At 39.0% G+C, this 17,789-nt stretch overlaps 2 protein-coding genes across 2 annotated transcripts; both read left to right on the forward strand.

Moving 5' to 3' along the window:
• Positions 1-4,013: 4,013 nt before the first annotated feature.
• LOC123966615 (dehydrogenase/reductase SDR family member 7C-B-like) lies at positions 4,014-14,212 on the forward strand. The gene is made up of 7 exons (XM_046042759.1): positions 4,014-4,118; positions 6,543-6,720; positions 6,818-6,930; positions 10,243-10,453; positions 10,575-10,667; positions 12,362-12,517; positions 13,540-14,212. Exons 2-7 carry the CDS (start codon positions 6,558-6,560, stop codon positions 13,746-13,748), a joined length of 945 nt encoding a protein of 314 aa, XP_045898715.1. The 5' UTR covers positions 4,014-4,118; positions 6,543-6,557; the 3' UTR covers positions 13,749-14,212.
• A 726-nt stretch (positions 14,213-14,938) lies between these two features.
• LOC123967517 (protein NATD1-like) lies at positions 14,939-17,550 on the forward strand. The gene is made up of 3 exons (XM_046043639.1): positions 14,939-15,123; positions 16,059-16,177; positions 16,252-17,550. The coding sequence occupies exons 1-3, from the start codon at positions 14,982-14,984 to the stop codon at positions 16,366-16,368; spliced, it is 378 nt and encodes a 125-aa protein (XP_045899595.1). The 5' UTR covers positions 14,939-14,981; the 3' UTR covers positions 16,369-17,550.
• Positions 17,551-17,789: the final 239 nt, after the last annotated feature.

The raw sequence follows: 17,789 nt of genomic DNA on the forward strand, positions 1-17,789 counted from the left end.
GTAATTACGCCTTTTTTTATGTCTGTTACAGAGGTTCAATAAAGGTTGAAAAAAGTTACCGAGTTGGAAAAAAACATGCTTTTATTGTGAGGACACCAACATCCGGTCACGCTATCTTATTTTTTTTAACTTGATTGACAGAATTTTCGAGCCTTTCATTTCTTCTCACACACACACACACACACACACACACACACACACACACACACACACACACCTCTATACCAACAGGATTGTGTTGCAGCAGCAATTCATAAATTCATTATAAATTTGGGTGTTATGTTCTTCCTTTCTCAAACTATTGATTTACTACACCAGCTTAGACTTTATCAATGTATGCTGCTAGAAACCATCTGCTGCTGCACAATCAAGAGCACTCAACTATGTAAACAGGAAGTCACTGTAGCATAACAAGCTAGTAAAACTTCCAAGAATTTGTTTTGGAGGTGCAATAGATAACCTTATATGTTTTGTAAATGTATAATTGTTTTATTAATGTCTGCATACTTGGTGAAATGTGTGATTCAATAACTCTACACTAATTGTATTTGTGTAAGTGAGAAATGTCTTATCATGCTAAGCTAATTAATGTTCTTTACTCATTTAGTAAAATGTGATTGGCATAAAGTTTCATAATTTAATGTTTGTGTTGTTATCTTTGAGAAATGTATTTATATCATTATAAAACCACATTTATCAAGTTTGAGGTCGGATATATTTACTTGGTACTTTGCAGATTAAGATTAAACAAATAAAATATATTACATTGCGGTAGATGAGACTACTCAGCTCTGTGTGAGAAGTTAAATTTAGCTACAATATTAAAAAGCTGCTTACATATTAATGTATTAGTGATAACAATCCTGCACTATACACTGCTCAAAAAAATAAAGGGAACACTAAAATAACACATCCTAGATCTGAATGAATGAAATAATCTCATTAAATACTCCTTTCTTTACATAGTTGAATGTGCTGACAACAAAATCACACAGAAGTTATCAATGGAAATCAAATTTATCAACCCATGGAGGTCTGGATTTGGAGTCACACTCAAAATCAAAGTGGAAAACCACACTACAGGCCGATCCAACTGTGATGTAATGTCCTTAAAACAAGTCAAAATGAGGCTCAGTAGTGTGTGTGGCCTCCACGTGCCTGTATGACCTCCCTACAACACCTGGGCTCCTGATGAGGTGGCGGATGGTCTCCTGAGGGATCTCCTCCCAGACCTGGACTAAAGCATCTTAAAGCCAACTCTTGGACAGTCTGTGGTGCAACGTGGCGTTGGTGGATGGAGCGAGACATGATGTCCCAGATGTGCTCAACTGGATTCAGGTCTGGGGAACGGGCGGGCCAGTCCATAGCATGAATGTCTTCCTCTTGCAGGAACTGCTGACACACTCCAGCCACATGAGGTCTAGCATTGTCTCGCATTAGGAGGAACCCAGGGCCAACCGCACCAGCATATGGTCTCACAAGGGGTCTGAGGATCTCATCTCAGTACCTAATGGCAGTCAGGCTACCTCTGGTGAGCACATGTAGGGCTGTGCGGCCCCCCAAAGAAATGCCACCCCACACCATTACTGACCCACCGCCAAACCGGTCATGCTGGAGGTTGCAGGCAGCAGAACGTTCTCCACGGCGTCTCCAGACTCTGTCACGTCTGTCACATGTGCTCAGTGTGAACCTGCTTTCATCTGTGAAGAGCACAAACTTGCCAATCTTGGTGTTCTCTGGCAAACGCCAAACGTCCTGCACGGTGTTGGGCTGTAAGCACAACCCCCACCTGTGGACGTCGGGCCCTCGTACCACCAGTCTGTTTCTGACCGTTTGAGCAGACACATGCACATTTGTGGCCTGCTGGAGGTCATTTTGCAGGGCTCTGGTAGTGCTCCTCCTGCTCCTCCTTGCACAAAGGCTTAGGTAGCGGTCCTGCTGCTGGGTTGTTGCCCTCCTACAGCCTCCTCCACGTCTCCTGATGTACTGGCCTGTCTCCTGGTAGCTCCTCTGTGCTCTGGACACTACGCTGACAGACACAGCAAACTTTCTTGCCACAGCTCGCATTGATGTGCCGTCCTGGATGAGCTGCAGTACCTGAGCCACTTGTGTGGGTTGTAGACTCCGTCTCATGCTACCACTAGAGTGAAAGCACCGCCAGCATTCAAAAGTGACCAAAACATCAGCCATGAAGCATAGGAACTGAGAAGTGGTCTGTGGTCACCACCTGCAGAACCACTCCTTTATTGGGGGTGTCTTGCTAATTGCCTGTAATTTCCACCTGTCGTCTATTCCATTTGCACAACAGCATTTGAAATTGATTGTCAATCAGTGTTGCTTCCTAAGTGGACAGTTTGATTTCACAGGAGTGTGATTGACTTGGAGTTACATTGTGTTGTTTAAGTGTTCCCTTCATTTTTCTGAACAGTGTATATATACTGTCTGATCAGCATCTTGATATGCCACACCAGTGAGGTGGTAGGATTATCTCAAAGCAGAAGTGCTCACTGACACAGATTTTGAAAGATTTGTGAACAATATCTGAGAGAAATTGGCCTTTTATGTACATAGAGAAAGTCTTAGATCTTTGAGTTCAGCTTATGATGAATGGGGGCCTAAACAAAAGTGTTGCATTTATAATTTTGTTCAGTATATGTAATATTTAGCACTCTGAAAAGAGCCATTCGGCATAATGAGTAATCTAACTTTTGATACTTTATGTAGATTTTGATAATAGTATTTTAGCACTTTACTGTACAGAGCATTTTTAAATTGTGGTATTACTAATATTACTTAGGATCCAAGTGCTTCTTCCACCACCTGCTTAAAACTAATATATGATGAACAGAAGGAATAAAACAGTTGAAGTTGAAATAACAGATTCTTAGTAAACAAAAGTTTCCTGACTATTAGTAATTACACACAGTCTGCCTGTGGCATGCAAAAACTCTGCCGCATAAATAAACTTGGTGCACCTCTACACATGCAGGTTACGTATACAGTTAGACCTCTGGCAAAATTAAAGTGTTTATAAGCATATGAATCAGGGCACAGAAACAGAAATGGGAGAGGTAATCAAGTTTTGGAGATAACTGAGGATGATTAATGATAAAGCCAGACTAAAGCCATGTTTTTTCAATTTTGTCAAATTGGAACGATTAAATGTACATTGAATTAGCTATTAGCAGTTCTTGTTTGCACTGTACTCTTTAATATATAGATCACTGGTGTACTTTGATACTGAAGAAGTCTGGAAAACGTGATGATTCTCAGGCAAGTTCTGAAGTTTTTTCTATGATTTCTAAGCAGATTCATTTATTTGCAATAGAAATCAGAGATAGTAAAGTCCTAGGGAAGTTTAAGTCACACTGATAGCTGATGTTATGACTCTGAGAAGGAGTGTGAAATTTTGACTTAAATTCACCTTGCTTTACCTTCAACTCTACCGCGCCAGTGTGGGGGAGGCGTTTGGCTTTGTCCTGCTAAAGAAATAGTGTTTTGTAGCATCAATTAATTGCTCTTTTGTTACACTATGTTTGGGAAAAATTCACAATAAACCAGAAAGCCATCACACAGACATGACTGCAATGGTCAACGATATGAACAATATGTAAAATAACCCATCACATAGGTAAGTCATGTATAGAAATGTTCACTTTAATTTATTGATTTTAGTCACACACATGTTAACCTCAACACAACTACGCCTGCTCAACATATAGATCCCTGCATGATGCATGACTCTTGGTAAAGCTTCTGTTCTTGAATCTGTTTCCACTATATGACTGTATGTGTTTATGTATATTTATGTGCAGTATAAGTTTTCTTTGCAATGTATTGTACGTCACAGATGTTGCCTAAAAGAAGTTCTACCCCAGCCAATGGAAACACGGCCATCTGCCCTCCCTGCCTGTCATTCTAAACATAACATGTTGACAACATGCATGGAAAATAACTGACTCAGCTGTGCTGCTATTAAAAGAGCTCAAATCCTGAAGTATTGCTCTGGCAGGCCGGTCGGCTGTCATGTCGGAGGAGCTCTGTGAATGAACTGCTGAGGCGTGCAGCTCCTCAGGAGAGGAATAAAGTCCAGAACACCTGCAGAGGCCCGAGAAGCAGTAAGTGTTGGCTGCTAATTCCTTCATTGCAGTAAAGAGGTCAGTCAGAAATTACCAGCTTTCTTTGATTTAATCACTTGTGCAAGGTGCAGTGACACTTTAATTTTATCTATTATGTTTAATTGTATTCCAGTCAGCTGCTGGACAATAAAACAAGCTTTGTTTCTGTATGTAATATTACATTTTTGATTGTGTTTATGCAACTCTTGACTTGGAATAATGTGCTAGTACTCTGCGACACTGAGCCTTTGTGAGAGATACAGTATCTATTTCTAGGGCAGTTTATATTTAGAGGCCCCTTCTTCAGAAAAACAGCTGGTGCTTGGCTTGGTGAACCTAAACTGAAAGGTTATCTTCAGACTCCCAGTTGGACACAACTAGAACATGCGACTGACGGATGACAAAAAACTGGCCTTGTCAAGTGGTTTCTAAGAGATCACACTTTGTTTAAAGGAAAGATTACAAGCTGATTTTCAAAGCTGCTCTGTAACCCAAACACCAGACAACAGGCCTCTGGGCACAGACATGTAAAAGGCCCCCCAGCACTCCTACATGGGAGCAAGAGCACAAACGTTTTTTGTTAGTGACTTTTTTTCTTTGTGGTTGTATTACATCTTTTTTGTGGTCGTTTTGTTTGTTTTTATGGTTGTTTTGCATCTCTTTTCAGTGGCTTGGGGCCTCTTTGTAGTCAATGTGTCACTTAGAGGTTTTTCCATCTTTTTGTGGTCGTTTTGTTTGTCTTTGTGGTTGTTTTGTGTCCCTTTTCAGTCATTTTGTGTCCCCTTGATGTCGATGTTGAATCTCTCTTTGTAGTCATTATGTGTCTCTTTACGGCTGTTTTACATCTTTTTGTGGTCATTTTGTGTGTCTTTGTGGTTGTTTGACATCTATCAGTCACTCGGGGCCTCCTTGTAGTCACTGTCTCTCTTTGTGGTTGTTTTATATCTTTTGTGGTTGTTTTTTTGTCTTTGTGGTTGTTTTGTGTCCCCTTCATGTTGTTGCATCTCTCTTTTCAGTCATTTTGTTTGTCTTTGTGGTTGTTGTATACCTATTTTTAGTCATTTTGGGCCTCTTTGTGGTTGTTTTGCACCTCTTTTTTGTAATTTTGGGCCTCTTTGTGGTCGTTTTGTGTGTCTTTGTGGTCGTTGATTGATTTTCCAACAAGAAATGTTAACAGGCACTTCACACAGAGGCCTATTGACCCTCTACCTCTTGGGCCCCAGTAGTATCCATGTCTTAGATATAATCACATTCACAATCTATGAAATTGAAACTAAGATCTAAAAGGTTGGACGTATGTTTAGAAAGTTTAAACTATGTTTTAAAAGTTAAAAAGCATAATTTGAAAGTTTAACATTAAGGTTTTATTGCTGCTGCACACAACGTTTGCAAAAGTTTTACTTCAGAGTTTCTGAACATGCCTTCACTTCATGCTGGATGTTACGACACTGTTTTACTTCATGAATCACTGACTGTATATTTTATATACATATAAATTATTGAAATATCCAAGTATGTGTATATCCAGTAAAATCCCATATATCTTTTATTAAAAATGTGGTATTAATCATTTCGTTTTGATGACTAATGGACAAACATGGTTAAAAAATGTCTTCTCTGTTTTTATTTCAGAGTTGTAAGAGTAGTTAGATTAAAAAATGGTTGTAGAGGGTGAGATGGATTCCAATGTTACGGAGCCGGAGAGCTTTTGGGTATGAAACGCTCCTTTTTCACGTAAATCATGTTCACTAGACCTTAAATGGTCTTTTGATATTCCATCCCATCTCATCTGCATCATCAGAGAAATCATTTTGCATCTAAAAAGTATGTTTAAATCTTTGAACATGCTTTAACAAGAAAACTTGTTAGATAACCACAACCTCCATGACCATCAACACTGGTGGTTTATAACTTGTTTTGTTGATCCTTTTTTTAAGGAATAGGATTAGGGAAATATGATTATTTGCTTTCTTCCCAAGATTTAGATGAGAATATTGACACCATTCTCACTTTTGTACGGTAAATCGGCAGCTACAGCCGGCAGCCAGTTAGCGTAGCTTAGCACAAAGACTGGAAACAGGGGGAAACAGCTAGCCTGGCTCTGTCAAAAGATGACAAAATCCACCTACCAACAAGGAGATATAACGTTAATGAGCTTTAGAGGTTTATTACCTTCAGACACAGCCAGGCTAGCTGTTTCCCCCTGTTTCCAGTCTTTATGCTAAGCTAAGTTAACCGGCTGCTGACTGAAGCCTTCTACAGATACGGTAGTGGAATCAATCTTCTGATCTAACTTTCCAAAAAAAAAAAAAAAGCAAATGAACCTATTTCCCAGAATGTCAGACTATTCCTTTAATGCAAGCAGAAAGATTAAGTTTTTATTTCAATTCTGCATATTTAATATAAATAGAAAACATTTTTCAGGATATCCTCCAGGAGATGGACTCAGTATGGACCACCACTGTTCTCCTGGTGCCATTGGTAGTCGTGCTGACAGCTGGATTTTTCTACCTTTATGGTGTGGTTATCAGCCTGTTGTCCAAAACATCTGTACGCAATAAGGTGGTGGTTATAACCGACGCTTTGTCTGGTCTTGGAAAAGGTAACATAAGGTGTTACGGTCATCCATTTGATTTTGCAGTTATTTTATGTCTTGTTTACAGCTTTTGTTTTTTGTTTTATGGATTTTCTCAATGAAGAATGTGCAGGTGTGTTTCACAAAGGAGGCGCGAGGCTGATCCTCTGCGGGAAAAGCTGGGAGAAACTTGAGGAACTTGCGGATGATTTGGCAAACGCCTCGGACCCGACTGTTGTAAGTATATCAGCACTGAAACAGGAAAAGTCAATGGTGGCTGACAGATTCATTTGTGCCTTACTTGATAGATGGCAAGGCCAGGTATGGTTGTAATATGGGGAGAGTTGTAACCACACCAATTCCACCAATAAGAGATAAGACAGGAGTGAGGTAATCATTTACCTACTTCCTCCCCGATCAGGCACGGTGGTTATCAAGTCTGGAAACAGGTACATTCAGAATATATAGAGAAAAAAATTATTTTGGAGGTAAGAAAGTAAATTTTCTGACCAAGACTATATTTTGTTTAGTATCTACACAGTTGCAGATACAATTGTTTGATAAATATTAGATTGTAATGTAGTTTTTTAGGTAACAGGTGATGCATTTTTTCCTTTCTAATTTCAAACCACTAAGCTAATGCAGCGAGCTAAACAATGGCTGACAGGGTGGTACCGGCCCTCTTCAAGCACTGACTGATCAAGAATATACACACATTGGCACACACAGACACACACCTCTTAGACATAAGTTAGACCTAAGGATGTACAGAAATGATATTTAATTAGGTACATTTTAGTAGTATTTATTAAGTATACTGTTAAGTAAGTTTATTCTATAGATAAATTTACACACTAATACTGTACTTGGTATAAAAGTTTGAGAACTCTGGCTACAAAATTCAGCGAGTTATAGTTGCTGAAGCAAATATTGTTACAACCATACCTGGTCTCCCCTAATTATATATCACATTATTAGATTGTTAATACTGATGCATCAATGTTGCAAAGGCAAGCATTTTACTGTTGTAGCTGCTCAAGGTGGAGCTGGTTTTAACTACTTTATAGATGGTTAGCTATTAGGTAAATGGTTCCCAACCCAGAGGTCGGGCCCATCCAACAAGTTACAAGTCCAGTCCATTTTTATTTATATAGTCCAAAGGTGACTCCCTTTCAAGGAAGAACTAAAAACTCTTTAATAGGGGAAAACAATGGAAGAAACATCAGAGGAACCATCCCTTTCAGGACAGACTTAAAATCACAGTATGGACAATCAGATTTGATGGGTCATGAGATGATTAATGGGAGAGGAAAGAAGACTTTCTGACACAAATTTATATTAAAATGTTGGACTTTTCTCAAATCTTTGATATTTTGTTGAAATTTAAGTTATTTAAATGAAACCATGTGAGATGCTTAAAGGCTAAATGTCTCTGCTGGAACTAAACAAATCTAAAATATTTGAAACCACTAGTTAAGTCTTTTACCATGCATTGTATAGTCCCCTCCAAAAGTATTGGAACGGTAAGGCAAATTACTTTTTGTTGTTCACTGAAGACATTTGGGTTTAAGATCAAAAGATGAGTATGAGACAAGAGTTCAGAATTTCAGCTTTTATTTCCTGGTATTCACATCTAGATGTGTTAAACAACTCAGGACACACCACCGTCTGTATTAGACCACAGCATTCTTAGGTGAGCAAAAGTAATGGAACAAATAATCTTAAAGTAAATAACATTTAATATTTGGGAGCATAACCCTTGCTTGTAATAACCTCCTCAAGCCTGCGACCCATCGACATCACCAAACTGTTGCATTCTTCATTTGTGATGCTATTGCAGGCTTTTACCGCAGCTTCTTTCAGTTCTTGTTTGTTTCGGGGTGTTTCTCCCTTCAGTCTCCTCTTAAGGAGGTGAAATGCATTTTCTATTGGGTTAAGGTCAGCTGATTGACTTGGCCAGTCTAAAACCTTTTTCCCCCTGATGAAGTCCTTTGTTTTGTTGGCAGTGTGCTTTGGGTCATTGTCCTGCTGCTTCCTCCTGATAAGTTTCAATGCATTTCTCTGTAAATTAGCAGACAAAATGTTTCTGTCCACTTCTGAATTCATTCTGCTGCGACCATCATCAGTTACATCATCAATAAATATTAATGAGCCTGATCCAGAAGCAGCCATGCAGGCCCAAGCCATGACATCACCTCCACCGTGCTTCACAGATGAGCTTGTATGCTTCGGATCATAAGCAGTTCCTTTCTTTCTACACACTTTGGCCTTTCCATCACTTTGGTAGAGATTAATCTTGGTCTCATCAGTCCATAAGATTGTGTTCCACAACTTTTGCGGCTCATCTCTGTACTTTGCATCTTGTGGTGTGGCCTCTATATTTCTGCTCTCTGAGTCTTCTTCCAACAGTGGATTGTGATACCTTCACCCTGCACTGTGGAGGTCGTTGCTGATGTCACTTACTGATGTTTTGGGGGTTTTCTTCACAGCTCTCACCATATTTCTGTCATCAACTACTGTTGTTTTCCTTGGCCGACCTGTTGGACGTCTGTTGCTCAGTACACCAGTAGTTTCTTTCTTTTTCAGGACGTTCCAAATTGTTGTGCTTGCTCTGCCCAGTGTTTGTCCAATGGCTCTGGTCGATTTCCCTTCTTATCTCAGCTTGACAATGGCTTGCTTTTCTTCCATAGACAGCTCTCTGGTCTTCATGTTGGTTTATCCTCTTTAACAGGAAATGCAGTCTTTATAGGTTTGATGAAAACTTAGACTAGTCATGCAGAGCTATTTAATGTTTGGAAAATCAACCTAAAAGGCAACACCTGGGCAACAAGAACCATCTGTCAGTCACACGTTCCAATAGTTTTGCTCACTTGAAAAAATGGGTGGGTTCAAACAAAGGGTGATATGTCCTGAGTTGTTTAACACATCTAGAAGTGAATACCACGAAATCAGAGCTGAAATTCTGAACTCTTGTCTCATCTTTTGATCTTAAACCCAAATGTCTTCAGTGAACAACAAAAACAAAGGAATTTGCCTTACCGAGTATGTTATAAGTTTATATTTGTTTAGTTTAATTTAAGGGATAAACCTATTCAGATGCAACATCTCACTTTCAAGTTGGTGTTCAGACACAAAAACATGTAAATTAACAGTCAAGTAAACTAAAAATAAATACATAAATAATAGTAATGATAATAAATTATATAATCTAAACGACACAAAACAATCAACATACACACAAAGACTATCACACAATCCCAAACCACACACACTACATCTCTGTTACAAGTGTCATCTACACAAATAAAATAAAATAAAATAAACAAAGTTAAAGTCATGAAAATAAGTCAGAGTGAGTTTGGCAAATCATTCCAGTCTGATGGTGCTCGAAACTTAAAAGTGTGTATCATATTTTAAATGTTAAACTTGATTATGACAAAGAAATGTAATGGAGAAAAAGAATAAAGTACCATAAAATGGATGTACTCAAGTACTTCCAAACTTTCCACCACCACTGACCTGCTTGTCATCACTGTTTCTCCTGCTCAGACGTTTCCCTCCAAGCTGGTGCTGCTGGATTTTGGAGATATGGACAGCATGCCTGAGGCGATCGAAGAGATCCTGGAGTGTTACGGCTGCCTGGATATTCTCATCCTCAACAGCAGCATGAAGGTTAAAGCACCCGCACAGAGCCTGTCTCTGGAGATGGACAAGCTACTAATGGACAACAACTACTTTGGACCGGCCACGCTGGCCAAAGGTAGACGATGAAAGTGTACTGAATTAAATTCCAGTCTGCGGAAATGTGATTAAGTGTTGTCACATTTCTTCTGTTGCTTGCTTGTTCTTGCTCTGCAGTTTGTTGAACATTTCTGTTTCAGGCTTGCTGCCCTCCATGATCTCCAGGAGAACCGGCCACCTGCTCCTCGTCAGCAGCATCCAAGGGAAGATAGCTGTGCCTTTTCGCAGTGCATGTGAGTTCGGGGGCTCATGAAGGGATATTTTTTAACTCTTCTTTCAGCTGCTCCTGCATAAAACATGTATTAACATCAGTCTATCAATCTCTAATTAAGTCTGAAATTTAAGTATATTTACTGCACATTAAACCCTTTAAGTAAACGAGACAAATGGCCTGGTAGCTGTTTACTGCTAAGACCACATTTTTAGCCACAGTAGGAGCATGTTCCTCTGGCTTTGGGGATCCCCTGACTTTTCTTCTAGCCCCACTATGAAGTTCAGATTTGGGGTTTGGAGTGAAATGTCTCAACAACTAGTGCATGGATTGTTATGAAATTTGGTACACAGGTCCCCCCTCAGGAGGAACTGTAATCAGTTTGGCTTTTCATCTAGCGCTGTCATCAGGTTAAAATGTGTCCAATATTTTGGTTTATGACCAAATACCTGCAAAATCCATCAGCCTCAGCAGAACTTTCTTTTTTTCTTATTTATATAGCACATTTAAAAACAACCCAGCTGACCAAAGTGCTTTCCAGGTTCAGAATACATAACAAATATACACAACAATAACAGTAATATATTTTATATATATAATAACAATGACATATCAACTCTGTTTGAAGGCCTATGAATAGAGATAGGTCTTTAGCAAGGATCTGAAAGCGTCAGCAGTTCGAGCAATTCTTATTTCAACAGGTAAAGTGTTCCAAAGATTAGGAGCAGCTACTGAAAAGGCTGTAAAAGTGTAAAAGTTCTGATAAATAAGAAGGTGACAACTCATTTAAAATTAAAATTTTAAAGACAGATCTTAAAATCAATCCTAAAGCGGATAGGAAGCCAGTAGAGCGAAGCTAAAACAGGGGTAATGTGCTCACGCCTTTTAGTTCCAGTTAGAAGTCGAGCTGCTGCATTCGGGACTAACCGATGCAGAGATTACTGATCCACTGCAACATAAAAAGAATTACAGTAGTCTAGTCAAGACAATATAAATGCATGGATTACTCTTTCAAAGTCTTTGCATGGCAGGTAGGGCTTGACTTTAGCCAACAGTCTCAGCTGAAACAGAACTAATCTGTTTTTCAAATTTAAAAGCACTGTCGAAGATCACACCTAGATTCTTGGTAAATGGACGACTATACGTTCCTAAAGTACCAAGAGCATCTACACAAGAACTTAAATCCCCAACAACCTCAGTCTTACTTTCAGAGACAGAGACAGTTAAGCAGGGACTGACTTTACAGGCATATAGATTTGTGCATCATTTGCAAAGCAATGAATGGATATATTGTGTTTATTGCTTTATGTAAGCATGTTAACATGCTAAACTAAGATAGTGAATATGCTAAACATACCTGCTTCACATCAGCATATTGTTATTGTGAGCATGTTAGCATTCCATTTATTTAGACACGAAACAGGAAATTTCAATGATACAAAACATTTTATACACTAAAGACAAATATATAGGATATTTATATAATAAAAACAATAACTGTAATGTACATGATAGGCAAAGAAAACAAAAACAAGCAAACAGCAAAACTCCCCATTGGCACATGCAGAGGTTGGTAGAGGCTAATAATGTTTTCAGTGCTGATCTTATGTGTTGAAAGTATTTATACCGATGCTTTGTAGATGCGTGTAGATAGCTGTAGACACCTATCAGGAGTGGAGGGTCATTAAGGTGTTTTCACTTTGCGTGTTTTTCCAGATGCAGCCTCTAAACACGCAGTTCAGGCTTTTTTTGACTGCCTGAGAGCTGAAGTGGAGGAGTACGGCATCTCCGTCAGCACCATCAACCACACCTTCATCAGTCACTCGGCGTCTGACAACACAGAGGCAGCGTCCTCCAGGTCCATCTGGTCACGTGAGTACAATCAGAGGAAACCAGGAAAAAGTTCAAGCAACTGCAGCTCGGACTGCCCTGATGATGTGGACTGTGTATTCATGGTCCCGAGAGGAGGATTCAGATTGATCATCGTGACCTATTTTCACATCACCAGCACTTCTTTGAAATGTTAACGGGCAGATTTTATTTCCATCCTGTGGATATTTTTGGCCCAGAGGATGAATTATTTGTGACCTTTTTCTAAACCACCACAAAGGCAAATTTTTCATGCTGTCAGTAGCGCCAGTGTTTTTCATTGTGTCTGGATTCTGACCCGATCACCAGGGGCCCCAGAAGCTGTAGGCTTACTGAGTGCAAATTTCCTTCTGGTCATTTAATTAACTGATTAATACAAACTGTAATGGAAAGGGCTGAATTCGACTCCTGATACCCAACCTTTAGGCTCAGTTATAACTATTATGTCGATTTCTTTGCATTTTATCTTTGTTTGTTGGATTGCAATACAAACATGGGACAAAGTATTGGAGATCTTTTTTACTTAAAAAAACAAGATGCTGCATCTTAAGGGGTGATCCACTAATAAATTGAAATTTTATTTATTAGGTAAGAGTAGTAATACAACAATGGAAAAAGTAGTCCTGCATTCATACCCATACCCATATTATTGGGTTTTACAGTATTAGAATAAGAAGCATTTTAATGTTGTCAAGGTAGAGTAAATTTGAACAACTTTATGTACTGTTGGGTACTTTAATCTATATAACTGCATATTTTATAATCTGATCACATGTTTTATGATCTACAAAGTCACTGCAGCTGTTAAACAAATGTAGTGGAGTAAAAAGAACAATATTTGCCACCGAAATGCAGTTAAGTATAAAATAAAGTACCTCAAACTCGCACTTGTACTTAAGCAAATGTTTTGGTTAAGGTCAAGAGTAGTTAGGCTGAGTTTTTAGAACTTAAAGAAGTAAAAAACATATTATTTGCCATATTTACTCTCTATATTCTCGCCTCTCTCTCTCTCTTGCTCTTTGCAGTGCTGTACACTAGGAAACCCTTTGGCGTTTCTCCAGATGAGGCAGCTGCTGAGATCGTGAAGACTTTAAACAGCAAGAGGAAAGAGGTGGTGATTGCTCCCTCGCTCCCCAAGGTGGCCATCTACACCAGATCCTTCTTCCCTAATGTGTTCTTTTCTGTGATGGCTGCAGGAGTGAACAACACTGCAGCAGCCTCTGATAAAGTGTAGCGCTGCAGCCGTCGACGTAATAACTGGAGGATATTTATGACGTGGTGAAGGTGAAACAGATCAGTGTAAATGTTGCAGGCAATCTAAAACTAATACTGATAATCTGTTGTTTGGGTCGATCAATGTGAACCCACAGATTGTATTTAAACCATTTGAGTGTTGATCTTAAATGTATTGACAGGAATATGGTGTTAAAATGTGTACAGAGCATTTCGCCTACGAAGAACATGCTGTTGTGTTAACATCCAAAGGACAACTCATATGTATATTTATGTTTATTTTTCATTGTTTATCCATCAGAAAGAATCATTTTTGTTTATTTTACAGGTTAACATACATAAAATTATCCCCAGATTGCACAATTTACTTAAAAACAGTCAATAATGTCAAGAAAGGTTTGTTTCCGTTCTTGTATTTGTGGAGTTGATAACATGTAGACTACAAATAAAAGTATCTATGTCTAAGCTCTAGTCATGTAAAGTTTTTAAAAAATATATGTTTTATCATTTGTTTTTATTACATATTTTTTATGTTTGGTTAAAATAACAGTTTATTGCTGGCACCAGGACACATGTGCTGAAATTTGCCATAGTATTAGTATTAGCATAGTGTGTATATAATAATATTTTAAAGCAAAGTAAATATTCATGTATTATTTAAATTTTAAATGTATGCTTGCCTGTAGACTCTGGGCGAGCCGGCACGGTGGTCCTGGAGACCGCTGTGGCCTCACAGAAAGAAGGTCGTGGGTTCAAACCCTGGTTGCTCCGGCCTTTCTGTGTGGAGTTTGCATGTTCTCCCCGTGTCTGCGTGGGTCCCCCCCCCTGTGCCCCGACTTCCTCCCACCGTCCAAAGACATACGGACTGGGTTGATTGGTGACTCTAAATTGTCCTTAGGTGTGAGTGTGACTGGTTTCTATGTGATAAGCAGTTGACGGTGGATGGATGGATGGACTCTTTGCAGTTAACTGGAATACATTTTTAGAGGGATAATGACTGAATATTTTCTCTATAATTAATATCAAATTACACATGAACATTTCCTTCACAGTGACTTATAATTAATTGTAATTTAAACCCAAGTATACCTGTACTGTAGAGGTCATTAAAGGTCATAAAACAGTTAATTATTCTCCTGTGTGCATGTGGCGCCTCTTAGTGGACGGTCTTTACAATTACTACTACACACTGCTCAGTATTGCGTGGACTTTGCATGTATAAATAGGCTTTAAAATGTTTTCCAGAGTCACCGCGTTAACTCTCCGAGTGAATGGTTATCCGGCCGCCTTCAGTGCGCTGAGCTCCGGCTTCAGTTTAATGGTGAAACATGATCGACAGAACCAGCGCTTCACCGTTAATCCTGGCAGCGGTGCTGGTAAGCAGAGAGAACCGGGACTGACGCTCCGGTGCCGGGGAAGATTCTGTATGCGAGCCCGGGGTCCACTCGCGGCCTGCTGGATGTCGCTAGAGAATGCGGAGCAGAACTCCATTTATAAATCTAGTAATTTAATGTTCCTTTACCCGAGGGCAAATTTTGCATATGATATGAATGACTTTCGTTCGCCAATCGTTATACGATTTGTATTTAGCCTCCCAACAGTTCTGCAATCATATTATCAGCAAAAATAAAACATTTTAGTAAATTTTTTGGCTATTGGGCCGCCGTAACCAGACAAGTGGTTGTTACCTAAATATGGGTATTTTTGGAGGGAGTTTGGTGTTCATAATCTCAAATAAATGGATAATCTAGGGCTGGTAAAAGGCTTTTTTTGGGCCTCATACAGATTAATTAAAGCTGGGGTTGGTTACACTAGCAGGAGACAGCTAGATTCTTAAAGTATGTAGAACTGAAAAAATCCCAACCCTCCTTTCAGTCCTCCCTCCAAAGCCACTCCCCCCAAAATTACCTTTTCATGCACAGTGAGTGTAGGTAGGCAGGTAGGTTGGCCCCCGCTGTGGTTATTAGTCCTGCAACAGCCACATATACCAGATTTTATTTATTTATGTGTCAGAGAACTTGATTTATTGATTGCTGTCGGGATGTTAAGAGAATTTCTACAAATATAACACAAATACCCTAGTTTTTATTCAATAAATTGAATAACTCAAAGTAAACAGTTAAATTTACATATTTAATTTGTTTATTTTGGGGTCCACTTGCTGTCGGTGATTCCCATAAGCAGCTGCATTATGCCTAATGCCTCCAGCTGGCTCTTCACATCTGTAAACTACCACTGTGTGTCATACTCTCCTTTGGGATGACAGTAATTTAAAATTTGATGCAAAGTCTTTCGTGTCCTTTGTCCACAGGGGCCCATGACTGTGCGGTGCTGCACTACAGATTCACCGGCGAGAAGGAGGTGGATCTAATGTCAACGTATGTACCGGACACATTTAGGGGCCAAGGTGTTGCTGCACTGCTGTCACAGGTAAGAGTTAAGCTTCTCAGGCATCAGTCTGTCATATAATAGATGTTTTTATGAATTTATTGTTCTTATTACAGGCTGCCATGGACTTTCTTGTTGAGGAAAACCTCAAGGCTCATGTCTCCTGTTGGTATATAAAGAAATACATTGAGGACCACCCACTACAGCATTATAAAGACCTTGTCATCACTTGACTGTAGCCTGTTGGTCCAGTGCAGCCCCATGATGCTACCTCAAATCAACTACAACCTCATGTGCAGTTCTACCAAATGGAGGACGTAAAGCTACTTGATCTGTGTAATCTGCAGCATCTAAAAGTCAAGTTTTTGAATAATGCTTTACTCTGGCTTTTATAGAAATGCCTGATCAAACCCGTTAAAGGTAGACGCAACATGATTCACATTATTTTTTAATTGCCATAAATTTAATGCCTGGTATATACAAGTAAAGTTACTTAAAATCTCCTGAAAAAATCCAGCGTTTGAAGATGAACTTGCTACATAATATTGATTTTATTTATATATTTTAATCCTACATTGATCCTTGTTTCTTTTTATATCAAGTTGTAAAATTTTGAGTCTGTAATCAGTCTATTTACTCTTAAAGTATTAATATTTATAAATTATTTAGTGCTGGAACAACATATTAAAATATATAATAATATGTGGTAAGGCATAATGTTTGGATATTGATGTCTGCACACTAAAAAAAACAAAGGTGAGAGCGAGTTGATTTGAGCCTGTGGGGAAGTTGAGCCACCACTTGTTTCTCGGCAACGATAGACAAAATTGGTCATTGTTTTTTTTGCCCTTCAATGTGATTTTTTTTTTTTAAATTCTCAACCAGAAACCATCATGCCATGCTTCTATAAATGTAAGATACACAAGGCTTTAACTCCTCTTGTGGATTTGGACTGAGTAGTGGAAGAGGTACGTCGGATGGGACATAACGATCAAAAGGATGACTTTAAGGTGATATATTGATATGAAAGAACTAGGAGACATATCAAAAATCTAGCTTCAATGTTTCACGATCTAAGTGCAATGAAATGCGAATTGATGTTTTGAGTAGGCACGACGAAATGACATCGATGTCCCTCACTCCCATGTGGCTCAAGTTATTCTCTCCCTTAAGCCAAGAGACAATTTTTTCTGGAAAGTCATATTTTAAAAACAGTTTATTTTAGATCCAAAGTGATTATTCCTGGGGATGCACCACATCCTAAAATATAAGTACATATTTTAGTTGGAGACATTACTGTCATGTCTCTGGCTCAACTCACCCCGCTTTCCCCAATAAAGTTAGTGACTGTAATATTCAGCCAGGGTAAAACCTTTTCTTGATCTGTTGACAATTAAATTAAAATATTTTCTTCACTTTACCGTGTGAATGTTCAAAGAAGAATCCTCCAGGATTTTCTAAAGTAGCTACCTGTCATTTGTTTCTACAGGAATGGGGTGGCGATTGTGCAGTACATAAGATATGTGCCTTTGAGTTTGATTCGCAGTGCAGCACATCCACCAATGAAACTTTGTAACCACTGATAAGGAGTGTGTCATTAGGCCGTCATGTGTCCTGGCCTCCATAGAGGACAGAGCCGGTAAATGATGGCCTT

This window comes from Micropterus dolomieu, linkage group LG02 (assembly GCF_021292245.1).
Source record: "Micropterus dolomieu isolate WLL.071019.BEF.003 ecotype Adirondacks linkage group LG02, ASM2129224v1, whole genome shotgun sequence".
In the NCBI taxonomy this organism is placed as follows: Eukaryota; Metazoa; Chordata; class Actinopteri; order Centrarchiformes; family Centrarchidae; genus Micropterus; species Micropterus dolomieu.

Excerpts from the sequence above, each read along its gene's own strand:
- LOC123966615 (XM_046042759.1), top strand. The coding sequence starts at position 6,558 with ATGGACTCAGTATGGACCACCACTGTTCTCCTGGTGCCATTGGTAGTC. Across the intron at positions 6,721-6,817 it reads TTTGTCTGGTCTTGGAAAAG|AATGTGCAGGTGTGTTTCAC; the intron begins GTAACATAAGGT and ends TTCTCAATGAAG. Across the intron at positions 10,668-12,361 it reads TGTGCCTTTTCGCAGTGCAT|ATGCAGCCTCTAAACACGCA; the intron begins GTGAGTTCGGGG and ends GTGTTTTTCCAG.
- LOC123967517 (XM_046043639.1), top strand. The coding sequence starts at position 14,982 with ATGTTTTCCAGAGTCACCGCGTTAACTCTCCGAGTGAATGGTTATCCG. Across the intron at positions 15,124-16,058 it reads TAATCCTGGCAGCGGTGCTG|GGGCCCATGACTGTGCGGTG; the intron begins GTAAGCAGAGAG and ends CTTTGTCCACAG. Across the intron at positions 16,178-16,251 it reads TTGCTGCACTGCTGTCACAG|GCTGCCATGGACTTTCTTGT; the intron begins GTAAGAGTTAAG and ends TTCTTATTACAG.